At 39.8% G+C, this 24175-nt stretch overlaps 1 protein-coding gene across 2 annotated transcripts in view; it reads right to left on the reverse strand.

The window, feature by feature from the left end:
• CDH6 (cadherin 6) overlaps nt 1-24175 on the reverse strand; it is a 130965-nt gene that overhangs the window by 34792 nt on the left and 71998 nt on the right. For both annotated transcript variants that reach the window (XM_059694739.1, XM_059694738.1), the window contains exon 2: nt 14397-14753. In XM_059694739.1, the coding sequence (XP_059550722.1) occupies nt 14397-14624 (228 nt within the window). In that variant the 5' untranslated portion in view covers nt 14625-14753. The remainder of the gene's footprint in view (nt 1-14396; nt 14754-24175) is intronic.

Below are 24175 nucleotides of genomic sequence, written 5' to 3' on the forward strand. Positions count from 1 at the left end.
GGCAGCACCTGTGTTGAGCATCTGCCCTTGGTGGTCAGTGTGCATCATAGCTACCGGTCGGACTGTCTGCCCTCTGGTGGTCATTGCATGTCATAGCTACTGGTCGGACAGTCAGACAGTCGGACAGTTACTTAGGCTTTTATATATATATAGATCATTTGGGAATTGGTTTGGCTGGGATTTGGGAAAATAGTAATAGCAGGCATTTATTAAGCCTGTACTATGGGCTAGAAAATGTGCTAAATTTATTATATAGATTAGATAATTTTTTACTCAGTATGAATCTCTTCCTATCCCCTCTACACTAAAGAGGAAACTGAGGCAAGATAAAAGTTAAGTAACTTTTCAGTATCATACAATCACCGGCAGCAGAATTTGAGTTCAGGCAGCCTGACATTCCAGTCTAGTCTGTTAACTACAACACAAGTATTTTTCTCTCGATGTTTACATCCACTTTTATGAATATTCATTAAAGGCATACTCTGTACCAAACAATATTTTAAGTGCCGAGTTATAGAGATCTAATGCAGAATTTTCCAACCTCTACACCATTGACAGTTTGGGCTGGGTAACTCTTTGTAGAGGTACCTGTCCTACTTATCGGCATTCTTGACCTCTACCCACTAGATACCTGTAGCAGCTTTCAAGTTGTGACAATAAAAAACGTCTCCGTATATTGCCAAATGTCCGTTGAGAGAACAAAATTGTCTCCACTGAGAGCCACTGATGGAATTCTCTATCTATCTACTATCTATCATCTTTCTCTCCTCCCATCTTTTTTTTCTCATTATGTACCTTATAACTTCAAAAATTCATTCAAATTATATCATAAAGAGTTCTGCATTTATAGAGATAATACGTGACCCCACTCAATTCCATCTTTTATGTTTTGTTAGATTTAATAGCCACTGAAAAAGACTTGTGTTATGTGGAGGAGAATTTTTTGAAAGAGTTCTAAAAGTGAAAAAAATTTCAATCTAAACTCAAGAAAAATTTATTCATATCCTTGACATTTATCTTTGACACTCAATACTTTGAATTTAATGTCAAAAGTACCAAAGTAACTAGTAAGTGAACAAAACTTTAGGTTGTAGTAGATGTAGTAGGCAGAATAATGGCTCTCCCAAAGAGGTTCCTGTACTACTTCTCAGAACCAGGGACTATGATCCCTTAAAGGTAAAAAGGATATACAGGTGTGATTAAGATAAAGCTCTTCAGGTCGGGACATTATCCTGGATTGTCCTGACAGAGGCCAGCATAATCACCAGCGTCCTTCTAAGGGAAGGTAGGGAGTCAGAGAAGGAAATGTTCAATGAAGCGGAGAGATTGATTTGAAGATGCTACACTGCCGGCTTTGAGCGGGAAGGAGGGGCCCACGATTCAAGGAATGCAGGCTCAAAGGGCAAGGGGAGGGATTCTCCTAGCGCCTCCAGAAGGACACCTTGCAGACACCTTGGTTTTGGCCCCGTGAAACCCATTTTAGGCTTTTGACTTCTTGAATTGCAAGATCATAAATTTGTACTGTTCTAATTCACTAAATTTGTGTAACTTGTTAACAGCAGAAATAGAAAACGATGACCGTTGTTTCTTATCTCTGGGATTCAAGGTGAACTGAAACTGTATGTGGTTTCAGTTCAAGAATCCCAGTGAAGAGGGAAGAAAACTAACCTTTGGTGACACTATGTGTCTGGTACTGCTTAAGTGCCTTGTGTGATACATCACCTAAGTCTCATAACAACTCCAGGAGACAAGCATTACTTTCTCCTATTTTTTTTTTTTTTCGGAGAACCTGAGGTCAGGGAGGTTAAGTAACTGACTGAAAGTTAAGGGCAGAGCCAGGAAGGATACCAAGATCGGCCTGACTCCAAAGTCTATGCTCGCTCACGTGAGCACATACTGTCGAACAACACTTTCCAGGATGATGACAAAGGTTTCCCGATTCCTTGTATTTATTATTTTAGGCCCCAGGCTAAGTTATTTGTAAATTCTATTGGCACAAATGATACAAACTGTCATGAGGTTATTGTTCATTTTGGACTTATCAATTAAACAACTGCCTTTTGGTTTATTCACTGCATGTAGTTATTTCCCCCAAAAGGCATTGTTTACTCCTGCCTTGTGCTTGGCTCTGGATGTTCAAGGTCTTCTGCAGATGAAGACATTAGTCTCAACTCTTGCTTAGTCTAACATTTTCATTTTCAAAATGCCAGCGGTAAATCAAGTTGAGAGCCAGATACCCAGTCAAAAATTGATTTAGCAAGGCACTGTAACTCACCAGTTTTAATCCTGCTTTTTTGCCTCATACTGTAATCTTTTCAGCAATTGACAAAGCTAAGGATACACACACACACACACACACACACACACACACACACACACACATCCCCCCTCTTTCTCTCCCTTTCTCTGAAAGGGTTAGCTAGCTAGCTTAATTAGGCAGGTTTAGGTTAGGAGTAAAAAGGGGCCTATGGGGGAAGGAATACAGAATGGAGACTTGAAGATGCCAGGGTGTTTATCTTACTTGTACAGAGAGTAGAGAAATGGAATAGGCAAATAGAAATATATCTGACCCCTGCAATTAAAAACAGCCATAAACCAAAAGGCATCTTGAGCCTGAGCCATTAGAGTTACCGTAAGTTAGGCCAAAAGTAGCCCTGACCTGAGTAGCTGGGAGGGCCATGAGATAAGGCTTTCTCTGCCAACACAACTGGGAGAGCTATAAGATAAATCAACAGTGACTCCAACCAACAAGATAAGGGGGAGAGACGGTGGGGGACAGCACGTGGGCTTTGAGCTTTGAAAACTAACTCTATGTAGCACAATGACCAATAAGAAGGGGCACGTTCAGACAAAGAACTGCAGCCTATGTAATGCCTCAAGACAAAGAGAGCAGCGGTCACCCTTCTCAGGGGCCCCTCTGTCCCTCCAGGAGGGACAGAGTCTCAGGCTTAGGATTTAGAATTAGGTTTTAGAGGTAGCGTCTGCCTGCAATAAAGTTTCTGTACTTTTCACCTATCACCTTTTTCCCATGGCTTCATTCTTCAAAACCATCGAGACAAGAACCGAGGTACTCAGGGCATTCCAGTTCAATTTTCGCCTTTCATCTCTCTCTATCTCTGACACTACACTTGGAAGAAAATATTTATAGATAAATGCAGACATTTAAGACACAAGAAATCAAGCAGCAGAGATTTAAAAAAATTATGTTTCTCACTAGCTAATGGACTTTTCCTCAAATATGTTTTTCTTCAAAGATAAAAATCATATTAGATATAATAATCTTATGTTGACTCTTACTTGGGATTTAAAAAGTTAAAGCCATATCTTCATAAAACAAGTAGTTTACTTGAGGGAGAGACTATTTTTTATTCAAATTCAAAGCTCTCAAGCATCCCATATGTGCTCAGGAAATGATGATTAAATTGAATTCTGTAACCTACTCATACAGTCAAGGAAATAATGGTGAGCATTTCTAGGAGAGAAGATTATGAGTTCATTTATTAGATTTCCTTGCTTGGGAACTAGCATATAAATTCTTAAATGATTTGAACAACTCTTTTTCTTTTTCTTTAAGGGAACTAACTGTGAAACAATCAGTGAAGAGAAATGTGAACGGTCCCAACGGCCAAACTGGGTAAGTGTCCTCACAATGATGTCAGAGTCATGAACTTTAGCGCTCCAACCCCTAAGCCTGTGTGCTATTATTTCATGTGCCCAGCATATCTGAAGTGGCTCTCTGCTATGTTAATATCTTAATAATGTGGTTTTAGGGAAGAGTATCTGATGTAACCATATCAGAAAAGCTGGATTCTGGCTTCCTCAAGTGGAGGCATGCTCCCGTGAATCTTTCTTACATGTGAGAGAGCATGCCCTAAACTGTAGTGCCTGATAAACTGTGAGATAACATCATCACTGCTCCTTATCTCATGACCAGTTGTCTGCAGTGAAACTGCTAAAAACGACCCATGCTGCCTCCACCTGCTAGGGGATGTCTTCCCTTGTGTTGTGTGTCCTGTTCTATCCCCCCTTAGAAGTTGCTTGATGGTTTGCTTCACACTGCCACATTATCGCTGTAAAACTTAAGTCAGTGATGTGTAGACTGCTGAAAAGGAGATAAAACTGAACAAAGTACTGCCACTCAAGTTTGCCCAAGTCACCTAATTTCTTTAATTTTAAAACTACATTTCACTTTAAGAGGCCGGTGGATCGGTAATCACCAAGATCATAGCTGTAACACAGGGTAAATAGTCCCCCCTTTTATTCTTTTTACATAATACACATAGGTGGGAGGATGGACAGAACACTCAAAATACAAATAGGATCAGAAAGTAATTTCTTATCATCCATTCTGCCTTGCTTTTTATTTTTTAATTTTAAAAAAAATCATTTATTTGGAAATAATCTCAAACTTAGAGAAGATGCAAAAAAAAAAAAAAAAAAGCTTTACTTGATTTTTAAAAGGGACGCTCTCTTCCTGGAGGGTATTTGGAAGGGGGGTGGGGGGGATGTAGCCCCAGGCTATAGATTAAGGAAGGCAATGAGCCAGATTCTTATGCTTTCCAATTTATGAAAAGAAAACAAAAGCATGCTACAGTTTTACATGTCTGTATTTTAAAGCAAATTTTCTTTGCATCTCCTCTTTTGTTTCTCTTCTGAATTGTACTTAACATAAATAGTAGAAAGAATAAAGATGAGATTATTCTCCAGAGATGATGATTTTTCCTGTGAGAATTAAAATATGTTGATTAGAAGAAAATATAGTTGGTAAAAAAAGAATTAGTCATTATATAGAATTTTTCTCTCCCTGTATTATCACATTTGTCTTGATCGTTGATCTATTGTGAATCATTGCAATCATCGTTCTCAGGCCTTAAATGATTTCTCTTTTACTGAGCACTCTGTACTTTCTTAGGAATTTTAAGAGAAAGAAGTTTGTTTTCTATTGGTTAACTCTGGCTTTTTCTCATTTTGTTTCAAACTTTCTTCTACTGAGACCCCAAATAATGTTTGGTTTTCATTTGTAAAAGTCTTAAAGGAGCCAACTTTTATGATATGATACTATTTGCTATATATTTCCTTTTTGTCTTTCTTGTTAGCTCATGCACATACAACTGTGTTGTCTTTAGTTTCTCTGGTTTGCACTAAGGAAGCTTGAGTTTTATCCTATTGCATTGTAAATTTTTGTGTCACTTCGATGGGAAAATTTCAGAGGTAGTTTCCATGGAAAGACTTTCATAATAAATTTGGTTTATATGTTTACTGTTTTTATATTCTTGAACTTTAAAGACTAGATTTTCAGTTGTCAATTCAATGACACAAAGCACCACCAATGATATCCATATCAAACCATTCACGCCAATAAAGTGGGAGGCAGTTTTCAGACAGTATAGCAGATTTTCATCTTTTGTGGTCATTGCAGCTTAATTAAGGAATACTTTACCGTTTCCAAGTGCGAAATCTGTGCCAGGCACCTTGGAGGATACAAAGATGAGCAAGATGTGTAGCCTAGGGCCTTGCAGAGTTTACAAAGATATAAGTATTCAAAGGTATAAATTTAATATCTAAAGTACCAATCGAAAGAGCAGTGCTGGGATCCAATATAAAACACTACTCAATTATTGAAGGTCAAAAATTCAACCTTAAGCAAGAAATTCATTATTTTGCTCTAAAATGTGAAGCATTCAGGGTAATTAAACAAGTAAATCAAGAGTAGTTTTCCCACAATAAAACTTTGATTCAATAATATAAGGAGATTGTAATATCATTCCAACTTAATTATTATGATAGCTCCAACTTGAGATATTAGGATGCCTGAAGTACTATAGTCATTTTTTGAATTACTGGGACACTTAACATTTCACAGTAATTTAAATAATATAAACTCTAAATTGTGGTGCAAACTGATGCTTTAAAATGAAATAAATGATAAGTAGCCTTAATAGGAGGATGAAGAAAAGTTACCAAGATTGAACACCAATGCACACTAATGTGATCGTGGTGTGCGTTTTATTTTTTGTTCGGTGGGGATAATAAAGAAAACTTGGTATTTTTATGTCTGCTTAGCCTTCAGAATTGCGGTTGATTAATCAATCATATCTGCAGATGCCTTAGCTGCTTTGACACCATCTCCTGACCCATGATGCTTGGCTTCCCTGAAGGAGGCAGAACCTTAGTGGGATGTTCTGGGCACCTTCGGTTCTTCCTTCCCTTCACCTTTTCTTTCTTTGAAGCGCACTTGGTAGCAGGGAGCCATCCTGCCTGGTATTGGTCTTTCCTTAGTTTCCTATGACACACCAGGCCCATTCTAAGCCCTTTCTGTGTATTACCTTATTTAAGCCTCACCTCAATGACTTTATTACCCCCCTCATTTAACAGTTGAAGAAATTGAGGGCAGAGAGGGGTTAAATAACTTGCTCAACATACCTAGATAGTCAGTGTAGCTGTGGCTCAAACATAGGCAGGCTGCCTCCGCTATTAACTTTGCACTCTGGTGAGTAATTGTTGAACGAATGAAAAGCATTTTCTTTCCAAATCTATTTGAAAATGCCATAGCTGAGATAACTTCTTCAATTGCCTTCTTAACTCCAATCTCTGTTCCCTCTAGTCAGCATTAAATCCCACATCCAGAGTGATATTTCAAGCTTTTTGTTATGCTTTTATTACTGCCCTCAGGTCTGCTGAAATACACCAATGCACCTAAAATATTTATTCATATATTTCACACATGTATACGTTTTAATCTTTTAAAGTGCCTCTCTTTTCTTGTGTACATGCATTCTCTGTGAATGGAAAACTGGAAGAAACTATAAATATTTTTCCAGTGAAATATTTTGGCATGCTGCTTTTCTTCTTATTGCAGGTTGCATAATTTCAAATTCGATGCCTCACATTACCTTTGAGAATACGTGTTACTTTTACTTATTTATCAATAATGGCAATAAAAAAAATCTCTTATTCTCTTCTGGGGAATTCTGTACTTTCCTTCAGCCCCTTCTTCAATTCCCGAGGGAAAGATAGGTTCGGAAAGAATACTGGCATACTTAGCATGCTCATTAGGATTATATTGCATTGTCGTCTTAATAACTGACTGCATGAAGGCTTATAGGAAGGGGGAGTTGCTACCAGCAGTCTACATCTACACAAAAAGAGATGCCTTCTTGAGTTTCCAATGACACATTAAGATCTAAACATAATCCCTAAATTTGATGGAGGTTATAAAAGGCAGAACACCTATCAAAAACATTTTTATTTTTGGTATATATAAAAAAAGAATATTAGGAAGATATATTTAATTTTGACTAGAGAGGTACTGCCCTCTAATAGTTAAATTTATAATTCTGGTTATAATATATACTTGTCTTGTCATATTTAAAATAATGTTCTAATGCTGTCATTCATATCAATGGAAATGAAAAAGACTGTGGTTTAAGAACCTATTGACTGTTAATTACACACATATGTTAGGGATTTTTAATTTAATTTTTTTGCAATAAAATTCAGTCAAAATTATAATTAGGGATTTTGATTTTAAAAGAAATATAAACTAGATGTGGACACTCTGAATATTTGCTATGGTAGATCCATAATATGATAAAAAAAAAATGAAGGACTCTGGTGCAAATCAGGAATTACACGGTTCAACAGTAGTACAAACAAGTGAAGGCAATCAGTGAAGAACTACTTAACAATGTCCATGGGCTAGATTCTGGGGATTTGTTATAATGAGCGTGTAGCGTCTCCATAACCTTCCAACAACCTCCAGCTCTGTGTGACTGGTAGAGCGTGGAAGTAAAATAGCTCAGTGGGGACAAAAAGAATCTAAACCCTTAACTCTCTTTTATTCACCTTCATCCCTTTATTTTTTTGAACAAATTGAATTATAAGCAGAAGGATATAGGATTCCACAGGCATAATGACTTGGAAGTTGGGGGATTCTGGATTGGGTCATTGTTGGCTTTCTGTACTTTACTCTGTGTGACCCAGGAAGCTGAAAGTTGCCTTTGGGTTTGTGACCAAGGTCAGACATTTTAACTGTTTTGCTCTCTACATGAGCAACTGTGCAGAGAGGGGAGTTCGAGACTCGGGGAATTGCTATTAAACGGGACATTTTCTTAGCATCAGATGGCAAACTGAAGCTTTTGTCATTAAGGAATTGAAATTAGTTGGCTGGTAGTAGAAACAAAAGGAGGATTACTACCAATATTAGCAGTTGGGAAGTTACTTCTTGAGACATTTTAAAAAAGGACATCCAACAAGCAAGTGAATGCACGTTCTCTGAAATATACCATCAGTTGAAATATAAAAGTGTTAAATGGCTGAGCATTAAATTTAAATGATGAAGAAGAAAGATGTGCTCAAGGCACTTGTCCTGCCTCAGGGAGAAAAGATTGCAGGTCATTGAAGTTTAGAGAAGGTTATCAAGAGAAATAAAAAAAAAGAGACTTTTCATCATGATGACCCAAAAGACCAATAAGTACATATCTAATTTTAAAATCCTCACATGTAACTATTTTGAATGTCACTGATGTGTTCTGGAAATTAAAATCAAGCAAAAATAAAAGGAAGACACAAAATATTCATGCAAACTATTTGCGTAGCTCTTTTAATAGCAGTCTTTTAAAAAAATTCTTTCTCTCTCTCCTCATGGCCGCCCCACAGCAGGTTCTCAGTAGGTATTTGTGACATTGAATTGAATTCTATCATTGAACACCAAAGTATGTTGTGTGTCTGTTTTTTTTTCTTTTGTGCCTTGCCCTGGCTCTGTGTAGCAGTGGTGTGTGCGAGGGGGGAGATAACTGAACAGACAGAGGCCAACTGCCAAGTTCCGGCAGTGTGAGACTTTGGATTAAAATACCTGACTGCTCTGAGCCTTGGTTTACTCATCTATAAAACAGGGATATAACTAACATGTGGGCATTAAGGCTGCTGTGCGGGTTCAATGAGATAATACACCTGAAGCACTTGGCAGCATGTCTGGAACAAAGTGATGCGCAGTAAAGGCTACTGTGATGAGGCTTTCACCAATGCTGCTGTTTGAAGTTAAATGAGTCTCTGAATCACCCATCCAATTAGCACCAGGAGGTTTCTATTCTTAAGTTTATGCTCTTTTCAGAAAAAAAGGAATAATATAAAGCAATATTTTAATTACAGCATCTTTTAAATGGTCTTCCAGAATGTATATAATATGTTGCTTTATGTTGACTGATTTTTGGATCATGTAATTATAGGAACAAATAATTATTCATCCCTCATCATAAAGGTGTATTTGGCTGACAACTTTTATTTTTATGGGCCATTAAAACATTACTGTCCAATCATCCTAAGAATATTGGCTTCGTTGAACTGGGTAAATACTAATTTTAAAGACTCAAGAGAAAGACTTATTAAGAAGACGTGTACATCAGAGTATCAAATAGAAGCCACATTTCCCTGATATTTTAAAAAGCACAGTTACCAGTTTTGGGGAAAGCTCTGCCAAAGAAGACCATCACCAACTTCCAAAAAACTAGCATCAGAAAATATCTATGAAAATATACAGTTCACCAAAGTCCATGAAAGCAGATCTCCTGGTAGGTTACCAAAAATAGGAGCATCTCGAATGCTTCTAATGGACGTCAGTTTTAGGTACACACTGTGTGGAAGAAGAGGACAAAGAACATTGTGAAGGGTCAAGTGGAGGAGACAAGGAAATTAAGCTTCGCTGGGGTCTGTTTAATGACAATATGTGAATCTTTTGCCTCATATTGTGCATAGTTGTGAGGTTTAAAAAGATATTTATCTATGTTTTAATGCCTGTGCCTCGAACATCTAATCAATATCTGCCTCTGTTCTTCTTTCTTATTGAGCTTAATCTCACACTATAGACTGATCGTCACCAAGGAATTGCTACATTACCTAAAGCTGGCAGGAAGGCATGGTGTTTTTCTGAAAGTGTGAAATTATGATGCTTTCTTCTTATTTTTCTATAAGCCAAAAATAACCTAAGTAGATTTTGTATTAAATCGTACACTCTTCCCTGAAAACCTGGACGAGAAAATATGCACCTCTTTCTGTTTCCTGTGCCGGCATTAGTGATTCTAATAGGATCATGGTCTGATTCTGAATAGAAATCTCTGAACCTTTGGCTTTCTCTCCTTTGGCATCCAATTATTTGGGAAGTCCTGGTAATTCTCCCTCTGCCGTGCGAGCTGACACCTTGAAGTGGTTCTTCAACATCATCACCTCCTTCAGGAAGCTCTGCGGAACCCCGCTCCCAGTTGGCCCTCTCTCTTATATTTCCATCAGACGTTTATCACTGAACTTGCCATGTTGTGTTATAATTATTGCCGATAATATTCTCCTAGGGCAATGATTCTCAAATTTTGTCACATGTTGGAATCATAAATTCATAAATACTTAATTAAAAACCAAGTCAATCAGAATCTCTGGGGAGGGGAGACCCAGGCGAAGTATTTGTAAAAGCAGCACTTGTCAAATTTGAATGTGCATACAGTTCACCTGGGGCTCTTGTTGAAATGCAGCTCCTCAGGTGGGGCCCAAGAACCTGCATTTCTAATGAGTGCCCAGGTGACATAGATGCTGCTTATGGTAAATCAGCATCCAAATATTCATGTATTTTAGAAAAAAATCGCATTCCTTATCTGTATCTGTATCTATCTTAAGCTCACAAACTCTTACCCAGTACAGGACCATTTCTTCCTACCTGGTCACCCCTACCTGCCACCACCATTCTAGGTGAGTCGGGTGTTGGAATGTCACCATATGTCAGAGTTTGGGTTGTCAATATCTCAGCTGTTCGCAGTAAGTGCCTCCCTACCTAACCTGCAGAGTCCATGTTTGTGTCTCTGTTCATCTTATGGCCAGGAGTGAAATGCTGAGGAGTATTAAGACAAGAAAAGGAGGAAGCTCTTACTGCTCTCGCTTGCCCTTCAAGTTTTAAGTATGATCTTGTCTTTTCACTTTACTGTCATCCAGCCTCCAACTCTGTCTTCTCCCTCTTCTTGGATGCTCATGTGACCCTATCTTTTTTTCTCTTTGGACTCTCGACAGCCCTTTGCTCCCACACCAATTCTCAAATTTTCCTTGCTTCACAATTGTCACTGTCATCTCTATTGATTTAAACCCAGAATAACTGGAACCAATGAACACAAATACAAATATAAACAAATGTTTATCATGTAAAAACACTTTTCTTCTACTTTAAGTGTTATTTGCTCAACTGCACGACTTTTCCTCAGTTAACGCTTCTATCCATTACCTGTACTATTAATCTTTTCAGTTTTAGGCCTCAAGAAGAGGCCCTAAGTAACTATTTTTTACTAGGGATAAGGTTCAGTTAGCCTTTGTGTACCTTTACATGGGAATCTGACTACTGTCTAATGGTTCCCAGAGTGTTCACTGAGGTACCTTGGGGTGTAGCAATGAACTCACTGTGGCACCAGAAAAATATTTAAAAATTTCCAAGGAAATAATGCAACAAACCCTTGTCTCTGTCAGACATCTTGTGAAGTACTAGCTCAGAGTAGTTCACAGTTTCAACAGTAGGTGGTGCTACATTTCTTTTGATGATGTTATGTATTTATGAAGCTGCCTTGCCCCCAGCACTGTAGCAGAAGGCAGGTATATGCAAAAATCAATGTGGAAAAGGAAATGTCCAGTCTGAGAAGTTGTGCAGTGCCCGGAAGGCACACACCTTCCATTAGTAAGTAACTGTGGTTGTTTAAGAATGAAATACAATTTTTTTTTCTGTTAACGGATGCGTATTTTTGTCAAACAGTTATTTGTTTTTAGAACATAAATACTTAGTAAATTGTTTGGACCTAACTATTTCTTTTGACCTAAGGACACCGTGAAAAAAATGATCGAGACATTAAGGACATTGTGAATTGAGAAAATTTGGAAACTCTGCTATCGCCTGATCTTGAAAAAAAAATTGTTTTCAAAAGCTTCTTGACCCTATGGATATGGATATTCTCATCCAGATCCATATTTATTAAAAGTGGACCAACTTGTTGCCACATGAGGAACCCAACCCGGTTTCTTTTTAAAATTTTATTTATTTATTTATTTATTTATTTATTTATTTATTTATTTATTTATTTTTTATTGTGGCACGAAGCACATTATAGTCTTCCTTTTGTCTATTGATGATACATAACTCCAAAGACAGATTCGGGAAAACGCCCTATGAATAGTGCACGAACACCTCTCACACACATCAGATAAAGCAAGGCTGCCCACTACTCAATCCCTGCCCTTGACTTTCTTCTCCAGCTAGTGCTCTCTTCTGTGTCACAGCTTCCAGGAGGTGGGGGAGGGGCAGGCGAAGGCAAGGCAGGGAAATTTATCTTGCTGCTAATAAAATATCCCAATCCAACCAATCAGATTGAAGCTGTGACTGTGAAGGGATTTCTCCTCTCTCCTTTACATTTCCCACCCATTGAGAGATCCATCAGTTACCTCATTTTACTTTTGCAATGATATAAAAATCAACATTCCACTTCTATGCATTATCAATAAATGTAATAGAGAGCATACAGTGGGTTTTTCACCAATAATAACAACTTCTTTATGCCCCTACTATGTGCCAGCCACTAGTTCTCATCTCACTTAAACTACACGGCAACTCCAGGAAGCAAGGCATTGCTGTTTTCTAGATGAGAAGCTGAAGCCTGGAAGGTTCATCGCTGGCCCTGGGCCACAGCTCACGACTTTTCCCTGAGGCAATACTACTTCCCACAATTATAATCCTAGAGCAGATTCCTAGCCGGTTTTGTTCACTGCTGCTCCTAGTGTCCTGAAATAGCCTGCCTTTCTTTAAAAATACATGGCATTTTTGTTGTACAAGGGCATCACCATTTGAGAGGAAAAAGCAGAAAAGAGAAAGAGGAGGGTCAATTAGACAAAGTGCTTGAAAAAACTTCTATGACAGTAGTTATTTGTATTCTAGAAAGTGCTTTAAAGATGATAGGATTATTAATGTTTCTACAACCATTACCCTAAATTTTAATGCAGCGCTATTCAAATTTCACAAGAGAAACAGAGAGAAGTACAGGCACGCGGACTGCCTTCAGCAGCCGCACAGCGTGTGAATTTCACAGCAAATACAAGGCTAGGCCCTTGGGGATCTGTGTTGATGTTCACCCCTTCACCGAATACTTCCTCTCCTACTTTATTCCATATTAATAATTCACGTCATTGGAACTAAGCCTGGTTACCTCAGCCCAAGCCATGGCTGGCTCTCCCTCACTGATAGTGGTAAATACTTCAAGAGACTGCTCTGCACATGGCTATTCAGGGCTATTTGACAACAGATTGAAGTGTGACCACACAGCCCTTGGAATCTGCAAAATTTATGCAATTTGCAGACACTACTATTGATGTCTGAAATCGTAGCTGCAATCATAAACGAAGATGTTTATCATCTCTGTTACAAACTCATCCCCAGTTTGTTTACGTACAGGATGTGTGACGATGATTTTTCTTATCAACACCATATGATGAAACACAGAACTCACAAAGTTCAAACCCTTATCCCTGGCTTTTTATTTTTCACATCTTTACAGTATGCAGATATTCTGCACCACGAATGGAGCTGATGATAAAATGTCAGGGAAACTCAGGCTGACAGTGTAACCAAGCTGTTTCCCTGACTCAGCGCCAGCCCTGGCTCGGGGCGATCAGAAGCGATGCCTCCTCATCCCACTTTCTGGAGTCAGTAAAATGGTCAGATGATATTTGGAAATAGCACCTCCCCATAACCATTTGTCTCTTCTGTGCACCTCGCCATGGCTAAACCACAAGTCTTTGAAATGCCTAGTTCTTGCCAATGAGCTGAGACAAGACAAACTGGCAGCAGCAGTCCCAACAGCCAACCTAAGGCGGTGGAGGGTTTTGAGGGCAAAGGGCTCCATTAGGTCAGAGAATGGCCGGCACTGTAGGTATCAGAGTTAAGAAATAGTTAACTTGAACCCGGCCAAAGAACAAAAGCTCAGAATGTTTGCTTTCAGACGGAGGAGAAAAAGGGACCTGCCTTTCCTTACGGCTTAATCGCTCTGTTCCTATTTTTAATACCTCCAGCTTCATAGAATAAGCTGGGCCATATTTTTCCAGCTACAGTAAAAATTAAAGGATTTATGATAATCCTGTGCGGATGGTTGTGGGCGTTTCATTTCCCACCGGGGCATTTCTCTCTCTTTGTAAGAGTGCTAACATTTCTCAGCTTCTTGCCACAGTCCTCTACCTGAAACGACTCGAGTGGGAAAAGAACTCTTACCAGATAAGCAACAGTTCTTACTGCGTTGGGGACTAGTGCACATCCACCCCGTCTGTCTGCTAGCAGTTAACTTCTTCAGGCTTTTAAAACCACAGTGTCAGAGCACCCCATGGAATCCTACCTTGCCCACATACTGATTACCGGATCCCGTGTATTCCTCCAGGAGAAAGAACTGATTCCACATCCAGCTCCTTTTCGAACGGTTCAGCTCATGCCTGCTGTTTCCAGAGAGCTCCAGGGCCCTTTTCTTTGCTGGGAAACCACTAGTCCTCTTAGATAACGGAGTTGAGAAAGTTGGGTAGGGCTGACCAACCCAAAAGAGTAGCAAGAAGTACCGGTAAGTTCTCATTCTGACGACACGGTCCAGGCTCTGGGCAGCGGGGCGCCTCTCCTTGAAGCTCCTTTTGTTCACTGCACTGTATTCAGCGTCATTCCTCCTTTCTTCCTGAACGTTCTTTGTGTGCCTCTCAGAGGCTATCTGGAAAGAATAATAACATATCAAGTGTTTTTAGAGATGCTTAAAATTCAGTGTTAGAGTAAATAAGCTCTGGCAAAAGAAGACAGACATTTAAATAGCAAGACAACAAGAATAAGTTGGCTATCAGTTTTGAAATGAGGAAAAATGGTCCTTTAGATGTGCTAAATGGAAGGCACAGGGCCAGTAGGAAGCGGCTTGTTTTCCTTTCTCCTCTTCTATCACTTAAAAATCCTATTTTAAGTGATAGCGTTGCTGTAGGTCAACCTGCCAGAGTGGCTGATTTCAGTACTCTGGGTACCTGGGCTGAGATCTAGTGAGAAGAAATGAGTTTGTGTTTCTGATTCTACAGGGTGTCCCCCCAAAATGTATACACACTTTAACGGCCGATGGCTCAATTTTGAAAATGGAATGTATTTTAATAAACAATGTCTTTATAATTATTCAAAATGTGTGTATACATTTTTTGGGACACCCTATATTTGCATATTTATCCTCATGAACAAGTCTAAGGCAAAGAATATTACAGACAGTTTCAATTCAATGGAGAGCGGATAGTGTTGAAATTTTGCTAGAATGTAGTGAGTGTCTGTGATGTGTGGACATGTCCAGGTAGAGCCTGTTTTACAGTCTCTTGGCTTTGGAGATGAGCTGATAGAACAGTCTGGGCCAAATTAGTTTGAAAAGGCCATACACCTTCTCTTCAGGGTGCATATTAGCATATTGAAGTTTCTGAAGTGAAATTTTGTAATGATGATGGTAAGCCTATATTTAATTCAATATTTCCTACATTTAACCAGGAAGATGCATAGAAGAAGCAACAGGAGAGCCTAGGCTGGGCTGCTTCGGCTCACTGAGAAGTCAGAGCAAAGAGGGCCTTGGAGACAGGTTTAAGGGGGTTAGCCCGATCTGAGCTGCCGCTGCTCATTGCTCCCCTAGTTACAAGTCTTGTGGGGTCCCTTAGAGGAAAGAAGTGGGGAAGGAAATGGAGTGGGCATGTTCCCCTGGGGGAGAGTGTGTGCTGGGTCCTTCATCCTGAGCATATCCATCTCTCTCTTGCAGGTGGAATCATAGGGGTGCTCTCAATAAAATTTTTATCAGCTTTCTAAATGTGCTTTTTCAGGGTTGTGGTCTCTACTGACTGATTGGCTGGTGGCAGAGCAGGGGGCATTAGTCATTGCAGTTGGTCCTGAGGCAGCCACAGAGACACTTTTCTGGGTCTGGAGCTGAAATACAACTGAGGACTAGCTGTTATCTTTTTGGCTTTAAAGTCAATCTTCAGCCCTAGCCAGTTTGGCTCAGTAGATAGAGCGTCCACCTGCAGACCAAAGGGTCCCAGGTTCCATTCCGGTCAAGGGCACATACCTTGGTCACAAGCTCCTCCCTGGCCCAGGCCCTAGTCAGGGCGCATACAGGAGGCAACCAATCAATGTGTTTCTCTCACATCGATGTTTCTCTCTGTCTTTCCCTCTCTCTTCCACTCTCTCTAAAAGACTAATGGAAAAATGTCCTCAGGTGAGGATTAACAAAAAACAAAACAAAAGTCAATATTCATTCCTTAAGGCTTTCCAGTGATATGCAGTGTTCAGGTATATCTCTCTTAGGCATGACATTCCAGTCAAAGTCGTGGCTAATAAAACCACAATTGGAAGTTGGTCTTATTGAATTCATGCAAAGAAGTGTATTGCCATGAAAATAATAATACTCACTCATTAAGAGTTGCCAAATCTGGAGGGATTAGGTAGGGAGGAAAATATAAATGCTTCAATATTGTTTATGAGGGTGTAATTTTTTTGTTTTGTTTTGTTAATCCTCACCCAAGGATATCCCCCCACCCCCATTGATTTTTAGAGAGAGTGGAAGGGAGGGGCCACACAGAGGAAGAGAAACATCAATGTAAGAGAGACACATTGATTGGTTGCCTGATGCACACACCCCAACTGGGCATGCACCACCCAGGCTGAGGATTGAGCCTGGATTGAGCCTGCAACTGAGATATATGCCCTTGACCAAAATTGAACCTGAGACCCTTCAGTCTGAGGGCCGATGCTCTAACCACTGAGAAAACCATCTAGAGCTATGAGGATATAATTTACCAAATTGCTGTAGGGTAAAAACAAGTTTTCTTATATATGGAAAACAAAAGATTTTAAAATCAGCAATATTTTGAACAAAATAATAGAATTATAATTATGCTCAGTCCGTTCATTCCCACAAAACCAATTTTTGTTTATTCTGATTATTTGCCAGTATTTTTATTAATCCAGTTATTTCTTAGCGTTCTATAAATCATCTAGTTTAAAGATATAACCTGTTTAGAAACCTGTAATTTAGAGGAAGTCAGAGTCCCTTTCATGGACCTTTCCAAGGATGTAACGAACATATTTGCAAATGCATCAGAGCAAAACAATGACTGTCTGTAAATGACACAACTTAGAATGATGTGGTTATAGACCTGATTATTATGCAATTGATAAAGAACTCTTTTTCTTTGTAAGATAAAACTCTTCAAGATAACAATTTCTTGGTAAATAATAATTACTGTGAAATGACTCAAAACCCACATTTTTAGGTTTTATACACAATTTCAATATATAAAGAACAAATAGTATGTAAGATTTAAAAATAGTACATGTGTGCTCTGAACATCGAAAACAATTCATAGGCTTCCAATGCGTGGACCACAAACACATGGAATACGATGCTGGATGCCTCCACAGGGCCATCACTTTTAGCTTGCCCGGTGTCACTGACAGGGCACCTGGGAGTTTTTTTGTTTGAACTTGGCTTTGAATTTTGCACGTTCCTTCTTAAGGCAGGCTGAAAATTTTAGGACATCCATTTTAATAAAAATATATGTATATAATATAGCATAGTTATTATTACTATTATTATTGTTATTTTATTTGGCAAAGCTTTCCATGTAATTTTAAGCATACTAAATAGCCCCAATTAGCTCAAAAACTTCTCTTTATAAGGAGAGAGAACTAATTTTTGAAGCATTCCAGGGGCCCATTGGAATAACTCAAAGTCATTTCCCAGTTAAAAAATGTTTCTTAAAATTTAAACTTTGGTAAGGCTGTCAAACAACCAACCAAAAGATTATAATATACATTTTTTTATAAACCCAGGTAAAACAAATACATATTTTATAATAATGACTTTAAAATATGTTAATACAACTTAAACTGGTTTTAACATTGAATATTTTTTCAAGAACACAGGATCCTGATTAATCTATATAAATATTTCATTTCTTAACCAATAAATATTATACCCTAGTTATGCCATGTGGAGACAGAAAACACACCACATGTAATACAGATGAGCACATATCACATAAAGACCATACACATACTCAAAATCATCCAAATTACTAAGTTCTGTAGAAAAGGAACAAAATCTTTTTCATTTGCTTTTGGTAACTTTTAAGAAGACTGTAGAAGGGGATGTGATCACAAATCTTTTTACCCATTTAGAAATAACCAGCTTTAGAACAACTTTTTCTTTCTTTTCTTTTTTTAAAAATTCTTTTATTGTTTAAAGTATTACATATATCTCCTTTTCCCCCCATTGACCTCTCCCTGGCTACCCCCATCCCCCAGCACATGCCCGCACCCCCCTAGTGTCTATGTCCATTGGTTATGCTTATATGCATGCATACAAGTCCTTTGGTTGATCTCTTACTAGCCCCACCCTGCTCCCAGCCTTCCCTCTGCGGTTTGATGGTCTAGAACAGTGGTTCTTAACCTTCCTAATGCCGCGACCCTTTAATACAGTTCCTCATGTTGTGGTGACCCCCAACCATAAAATTATTTTCGTTGTTACTTCATAACTGTAATTTTGCTACTGTTATGAATCATAATGTAAATATCTGATATGCAGGATGTATTTTCATTGTTACAAATTGAACATAATTAAAGTATAGTGATTAATCACAAAAACAATATGTAATTATATATGTGTTTTCTGATGGTCTTAGGCGACCCCTGTGAAAGGGTCGTTCGACCCCCAAAGGGGTCGCGACCCACAGGTTGAGAACCGCTGGTCTAGAACAACTCATTTTCAATCCTTGTCCTTAAAAACTGCATTGCCATATTTTATAACTTCTATTACCAAGCCATACAGTTTATTTTCAATTTTATTTGAATTCTTAACTTTTAGAAAGGTGTTTTTTTTTTGAGTGACAACTAAAAGTAAGCAATTAGCATTGTTTAGATTGGCAAATACATTTTATGGCTTCTGGAAACATAGGCTCTTTTATTGGCAAACACTCATATCTTTAAGAAACATCTAACAAAGTATAAGACATTTATTGATAGCTCTAAAGCTATTTTCTAGCTTTTTTAGTAATAAAAGGCCAAAAGTAGGTGAACTTAAGACTTAGCTAGCAATCAGTATTTACCAGCTGAAAAAAGTTAATTTGTTGCTCAGATGACTAAGGTTTTTTTTTCCCTTTAAAATAAGAATTACCTCTTAGAAACTTGCATTTAAAAAAATGGTACCAGTACGATTTGGTGGCCTTTGAATTGTTTTTGGAACCACACCTCTGGCCCTGTGAAGATTTCATTTGTAAAACCAGGACAGTGGTTTTCTAATATCTCAAGAATTGGGTTGCCACCCAAATGTAGGCAAAGAACTGACAAATTTATTCACTCATTTTTTGGAATGCCCCCCCCCCCCCAATCTGGGTATATTTTTCTTCCAGCTTCTGTAGCAATTACAGAGAGATGTAGTTTACAGGTAGTACATAGCTTAGGATCATCCCTAGAGCAAGAGAGACTTGGGTATATGGGACCTCTGTCCATTTCCCTGGGACTGGCAAAACTGGTCTAGCTGCAAATCTTACAAAGGGCTGGATTGTTCCTTAAGGCCATAAAGATTTGGACGTACGGGACTTCAGTCCATTTTCCCTGATGATGGCAGAAAAGATCTAGCTGGAGAATGGTGTTTTATTAAGGTTTCCATTCTCTGGCCAGGCCTCCTGGTCCCCTGGTTTGTATCGGGGCCATGCTGTATTGCAAAACAAGACTAATCTCTTTTTCTTTAAGGTTTGGGGGTCACATTTTTGACCAGTGCTTGAGGATGCATTCTAGGGGAGAGTCCTGGGGAATGGAGGGTTGGTTTCCCATCTGGAAGAGAAGGGAGAAGACTATGGGAGAAACAGACATCCCCATTTTACATCCCCTGCCTATAGTGGGCTTGAAGGACAGTGTCCCCTGCTTCATGCCCAGGGTTCCAGACTCAGCTAACCTGCCCCTAGTCCTGTGCGAGAGACCGAGTCCCTAAACTCACTGATGGGATCTTTCTCTTCTCAGACCCCTGCTGCTGGGGTTTGGGTACACACCCTAGTCTTGAGCAAATGAGCTTGCCAGTGCCTCTCTTATCTTTCCCACTCCTCAAGATGTATAAGGAAGCCTAGCCGGGCAGTGCCTGACATCAGGGACAAGGATCTGACTCCTCGTTGTCTTTTCATTAACTTTGGAAACTCCCAGAAAAGGTGGGGGACCCACTGGAGACAACAGTATGCAGAAAGAGTTGCCACCTTCTGCTCTGGGGCCCTCTTTTGTCCCATTTCAGTTTTCTATGATCCTTTTCTACAATAAAAACAGACCCCCTACAGGAGTTTCCCAGCATACCCTATTTAGTAATTGTGTGGTTTTGCTCCCCGAAACCAGTAGGTAGATTAATTGGAATAGGTTAGAAAGGCCAGGACCATGTTCTCTTAACAGTTAAATTCCTTTGCAAACCCATCGGGCCTTTTATCTCTCGAGTCATCTCAAACCCTCCTCTGTGCCTCAGTTTCTCTCCCCGGCTTTCTAAGACAGCTGTGAGGACTTGGAGTGCTAGGTAACCAACCTTTATGGGCACTCACTGGTTGAGTCAAATAATTAAAAACAGTTGAGTTGGGATTCCCTGTGGGGCTCCTGCATGTCCTGAGGTACATCCTCTGACACCTCCACAGAGCTTCTGGAGAGAGGATGTGTCCCTCAGCTTCAGAGTCAACAAGTTCAGCCCTCATTTATGTGGTAAAAGGTTTCATTCAGACCCTCAGAAATTCCAATTGAAAAGCCAAAGTTAGAAACCAGCCATCCATTTTTTTTCCTGTCCTTAGATATCTTGACCCTTATCTATAGCCTAGGTTCTTCTCAACCCTTAATCTTTACATCTATCTTGAGGACTTCAAAAAAAAGCTGAAAAGCCCAAAGAGAGTCAGCATGAATTTAACTCGACACAAAGGAAGGAAGAGAAAGGGAAGAAAAGAAGATCTTTCCAGCCAAAGGGCAAGATCTCTCTCTCTCTCTCTCTCTCTCTCTCTCTCTCTCTCTCTCTCTCTCTCTCTCTCTCTCTCTCTCTCTCTCTCTCTCCTGTTAGAGCTAGTAACCTGACAGGGAAAAGCCATGGGGAAGGGCTTTGTGTGATCTTACAGTGTCCCTGGGTGCATGGACATTGGCTGGCGGTCAGTGGGGTGCCTTTTCCTGGTCCATGACCAACTCATCCTGTCACAGGAGTCTTCTAGCAGTGAGTGGCCTAATGGCTTATAAATGCTTATCCTGTGCCCACACAGCGTGGTAATCGAGAGAGAGAGAGAGAGAGAGAGAGAGAGAGAAGAGAGAGAGAGAGAACCCATGGCCAGAGGAGAAGATGCAGGGCGGAAAGAGAACACAGTGAGTCATTTCCTTCAAGCCAAGGTGGCGAGGATGACTGGCTTAGCAGTGATAAAACAATCCAAGTCACAGTAAGAGCAATCTGGGTAGCGGCACCAAATATGTTACCAACGAAGCAATGAGATCTCAGGTCTTGTCGTCTTGAAGGAAAGATTTCAATCAAGAGACAAAGTGTAGCAAAGTAAGTATTTATTTGCCACAGCAAAAATAAACTTAGGATAGTGAAGCAAGGAAAGTGCATAGAAGAAGTAACAGGAGAGCCCAGGCTGGGCTGCTTTGGCTCACTGAGAAGTCAGAGAAAAGGGGGCCTTGGAGAAGGTTAGGGGCTTAGCCTGGATGAGCTGCTGCTGTCCATTGCTCCCCTAGTTGCAAGCCTTGTGGGGTCCCTTAGAGGAAAGAAGTGGGAAGGAAGTGGTGCGGGCATGTTCCTCTGGGGGAGAGTGTGTGCTGGATCCTTCACCCTGAGCATATGTATCTCTCCCTTGTAGGTAGAAATCTTAGGGGAGGTGTCAGGGGAGGGGCTCAATGGAATACGCATGAGTTTTCCAGGTGAGCTTTTTCAGAGGCCTGGTCTCCACTGATTGGTTGGTGCCAGGCTGGGGGTCATTAGTCAATGTAGTTGGTCCTGAGGCAGTCATTGCATCACTTGTGTGGTCTTGCTGCTTTTCTGGACCAAACAATTCCATTCCCAGTCAGGACACAAGCTCGGGTCCCAGGCTTGATCCCCAGTGTGGGGTGTGCAGGAGGTAGCTGATCGGTGATTCTCTCTCATCATTGATGTTTCTATCTCTCTGTCCCTCTCCCTTCCTCTCTTAAACCAATAAAAATGTATTTAAAATAAAAAAAATTATTGGGCCAGATTGTTTGGCAAAAATTGGTTTACTATTTTTTATAATTAAAGTAATACCTGCTTCTATCTCCTTCTTAAACTTTTCCATATTTCTTGAAAAAAAAATCTAACAAATTATTCCTTCACCTTATGGTTTGCTATAGGAAAAATATTTTTGGAAATAATATTAACAAAAAATAAAGTGCTTTATAATGTAGAGCATAATAGCAATGAAATGGTACTGTCGGTGGTGACAGGAACCATACTAGGTGTTAGACCGGTGGGGTCAGACCAGAGCTGGGTTCAGCAACCTCGGTACTTGAGTTCTGGCTAGGAAGGAATTCAGAGCCAAGACCCAAACTCCGAGAGAACATTTATTTGGACAATCACACAGGTAGAAGAAGTAATTTGTAGATGAAATGGGCTTAGGAAACCAGTTATAGAGGCAAAGAAAGGGTCCTTGGAGCTTAGACGTGAAGAAGGTAAAGGTGACCGGCTCAGGGGGATGCAGAGGAGAAGGGGAGGAAGGTACGGGGAAGAGGAATGTGCTCCCGGGAGAGACAGTTCAGTCCTCCCTCCTAAGGGTATAAGGGTGGAGATTTTAGGGGAGGTCTCAGGTGAATATCTCAGTAGAATATTCAGCAGCTTTCCAGGTGTGTCCTTTGAGGATCTGAGTCTCCACTGATTGATTGGTCGGTGCCAGGGTCACTATCGATTGCGGCTGGTCCTGAGATCCACCGTGGCATCACTTGTTTTTGCTGATTTTCTGAGCCGGGAGCTGAAATACAACTGAGACCTAGGTGTTATCTCTTTAGGGAGAAAAAGTCAGGGCATCCAAACTACCTGGCCAGTGATATGCTAGGGGAGGGAGGCCACCTTGGGTATGAGGTTCTACCCTACAATTACTCATTGCTAGGCACCTGGGGATTTCTAGCATGGCGACCTTCTATACCTGGCCATCGTCCTTGCTTGGCTCGTATCTGTCTAACTTTAGAGTACACTCACTCTAAATAAATGCAGATAAATAAACGTTTTAGGTAATCTGGTCAGTAATTTTGTTCTCTTTGTCAGAAAAGATTGGTTCACTTGTCTCCTATTATTCTACCAGGTAAATGTGTATGTGACCAGTTTTTCCCCGGCTCAGCAACAAGTAATTATAGCCACTTAAGGCTTTGTGAAAGCTTTCTGTTGGAATATAAGTAAAATATTTCATAGGGTTCAGCATTTTAAAACCTTTATTCCATTATTATGCATCTTCCTGACAGCAGGCTGGGGAAGCTGAAGATTCCACAGATGAGTAAATTAGTACTGTGACAATTAGTCACCCTGGAAAAATGCCAGGCAACAGAATACTTGTCGGCACGTGGCCTTGGTACAGGTGTGGAATGACTGATGCTCAATTAGGTAACAAGGACTCTTCTCTCCTCGTGTGGATGGTGACTTAAGGGGACTGAGAGAGCATCTGGAGAAACGCCTTCCTGAGACATCTATTGATTCATTAACAGGAGAGATTGAACTGAGGTGGTGTCAGTGGGAATCACATTTTTCTTAATTTCCCACATTCCTCATTATTTGCATAGACAAATCCTGCGGTAGAGAATTCCCCGGCTGCAGCAGCACTCTGAGAGCCCCATGGTGCTGGCAGGAAAGAGGGGTACAGAGAATGGAGGTGTCAGCTGTTTAAAAGGCAGACTCCTAAAGGCCATTTTAAAGCAAAATCTATCCCTGTGGGTGTTGTGTGCAAACTCTACAAGCTGTTGCCACTTGAATATTAAATATTAGTTGTTTTTAATATCACAGATACCAAAATGTCAAGTATTTCATATATATATATATATATATATATATATATATATATATATATATATATATTTTTTTTTTGCTTAGTTGGTAATGAGCTTTGAAAGTGGTGCAGATTTAAGCAGTGT

Source organism: Myotis daubentonii, chromosome 4 (assembly GCF_963259705.1).
Source record: "Myotis daubentonii chromosome 4, mMyoDau2.1, whole genome shotgun sequence".
NCBI lineage: Eukaryota > Metazoa > Chordata > Mammalia > Chiroptera > Vespertilionidae > Myotis > Myotis daubentonii.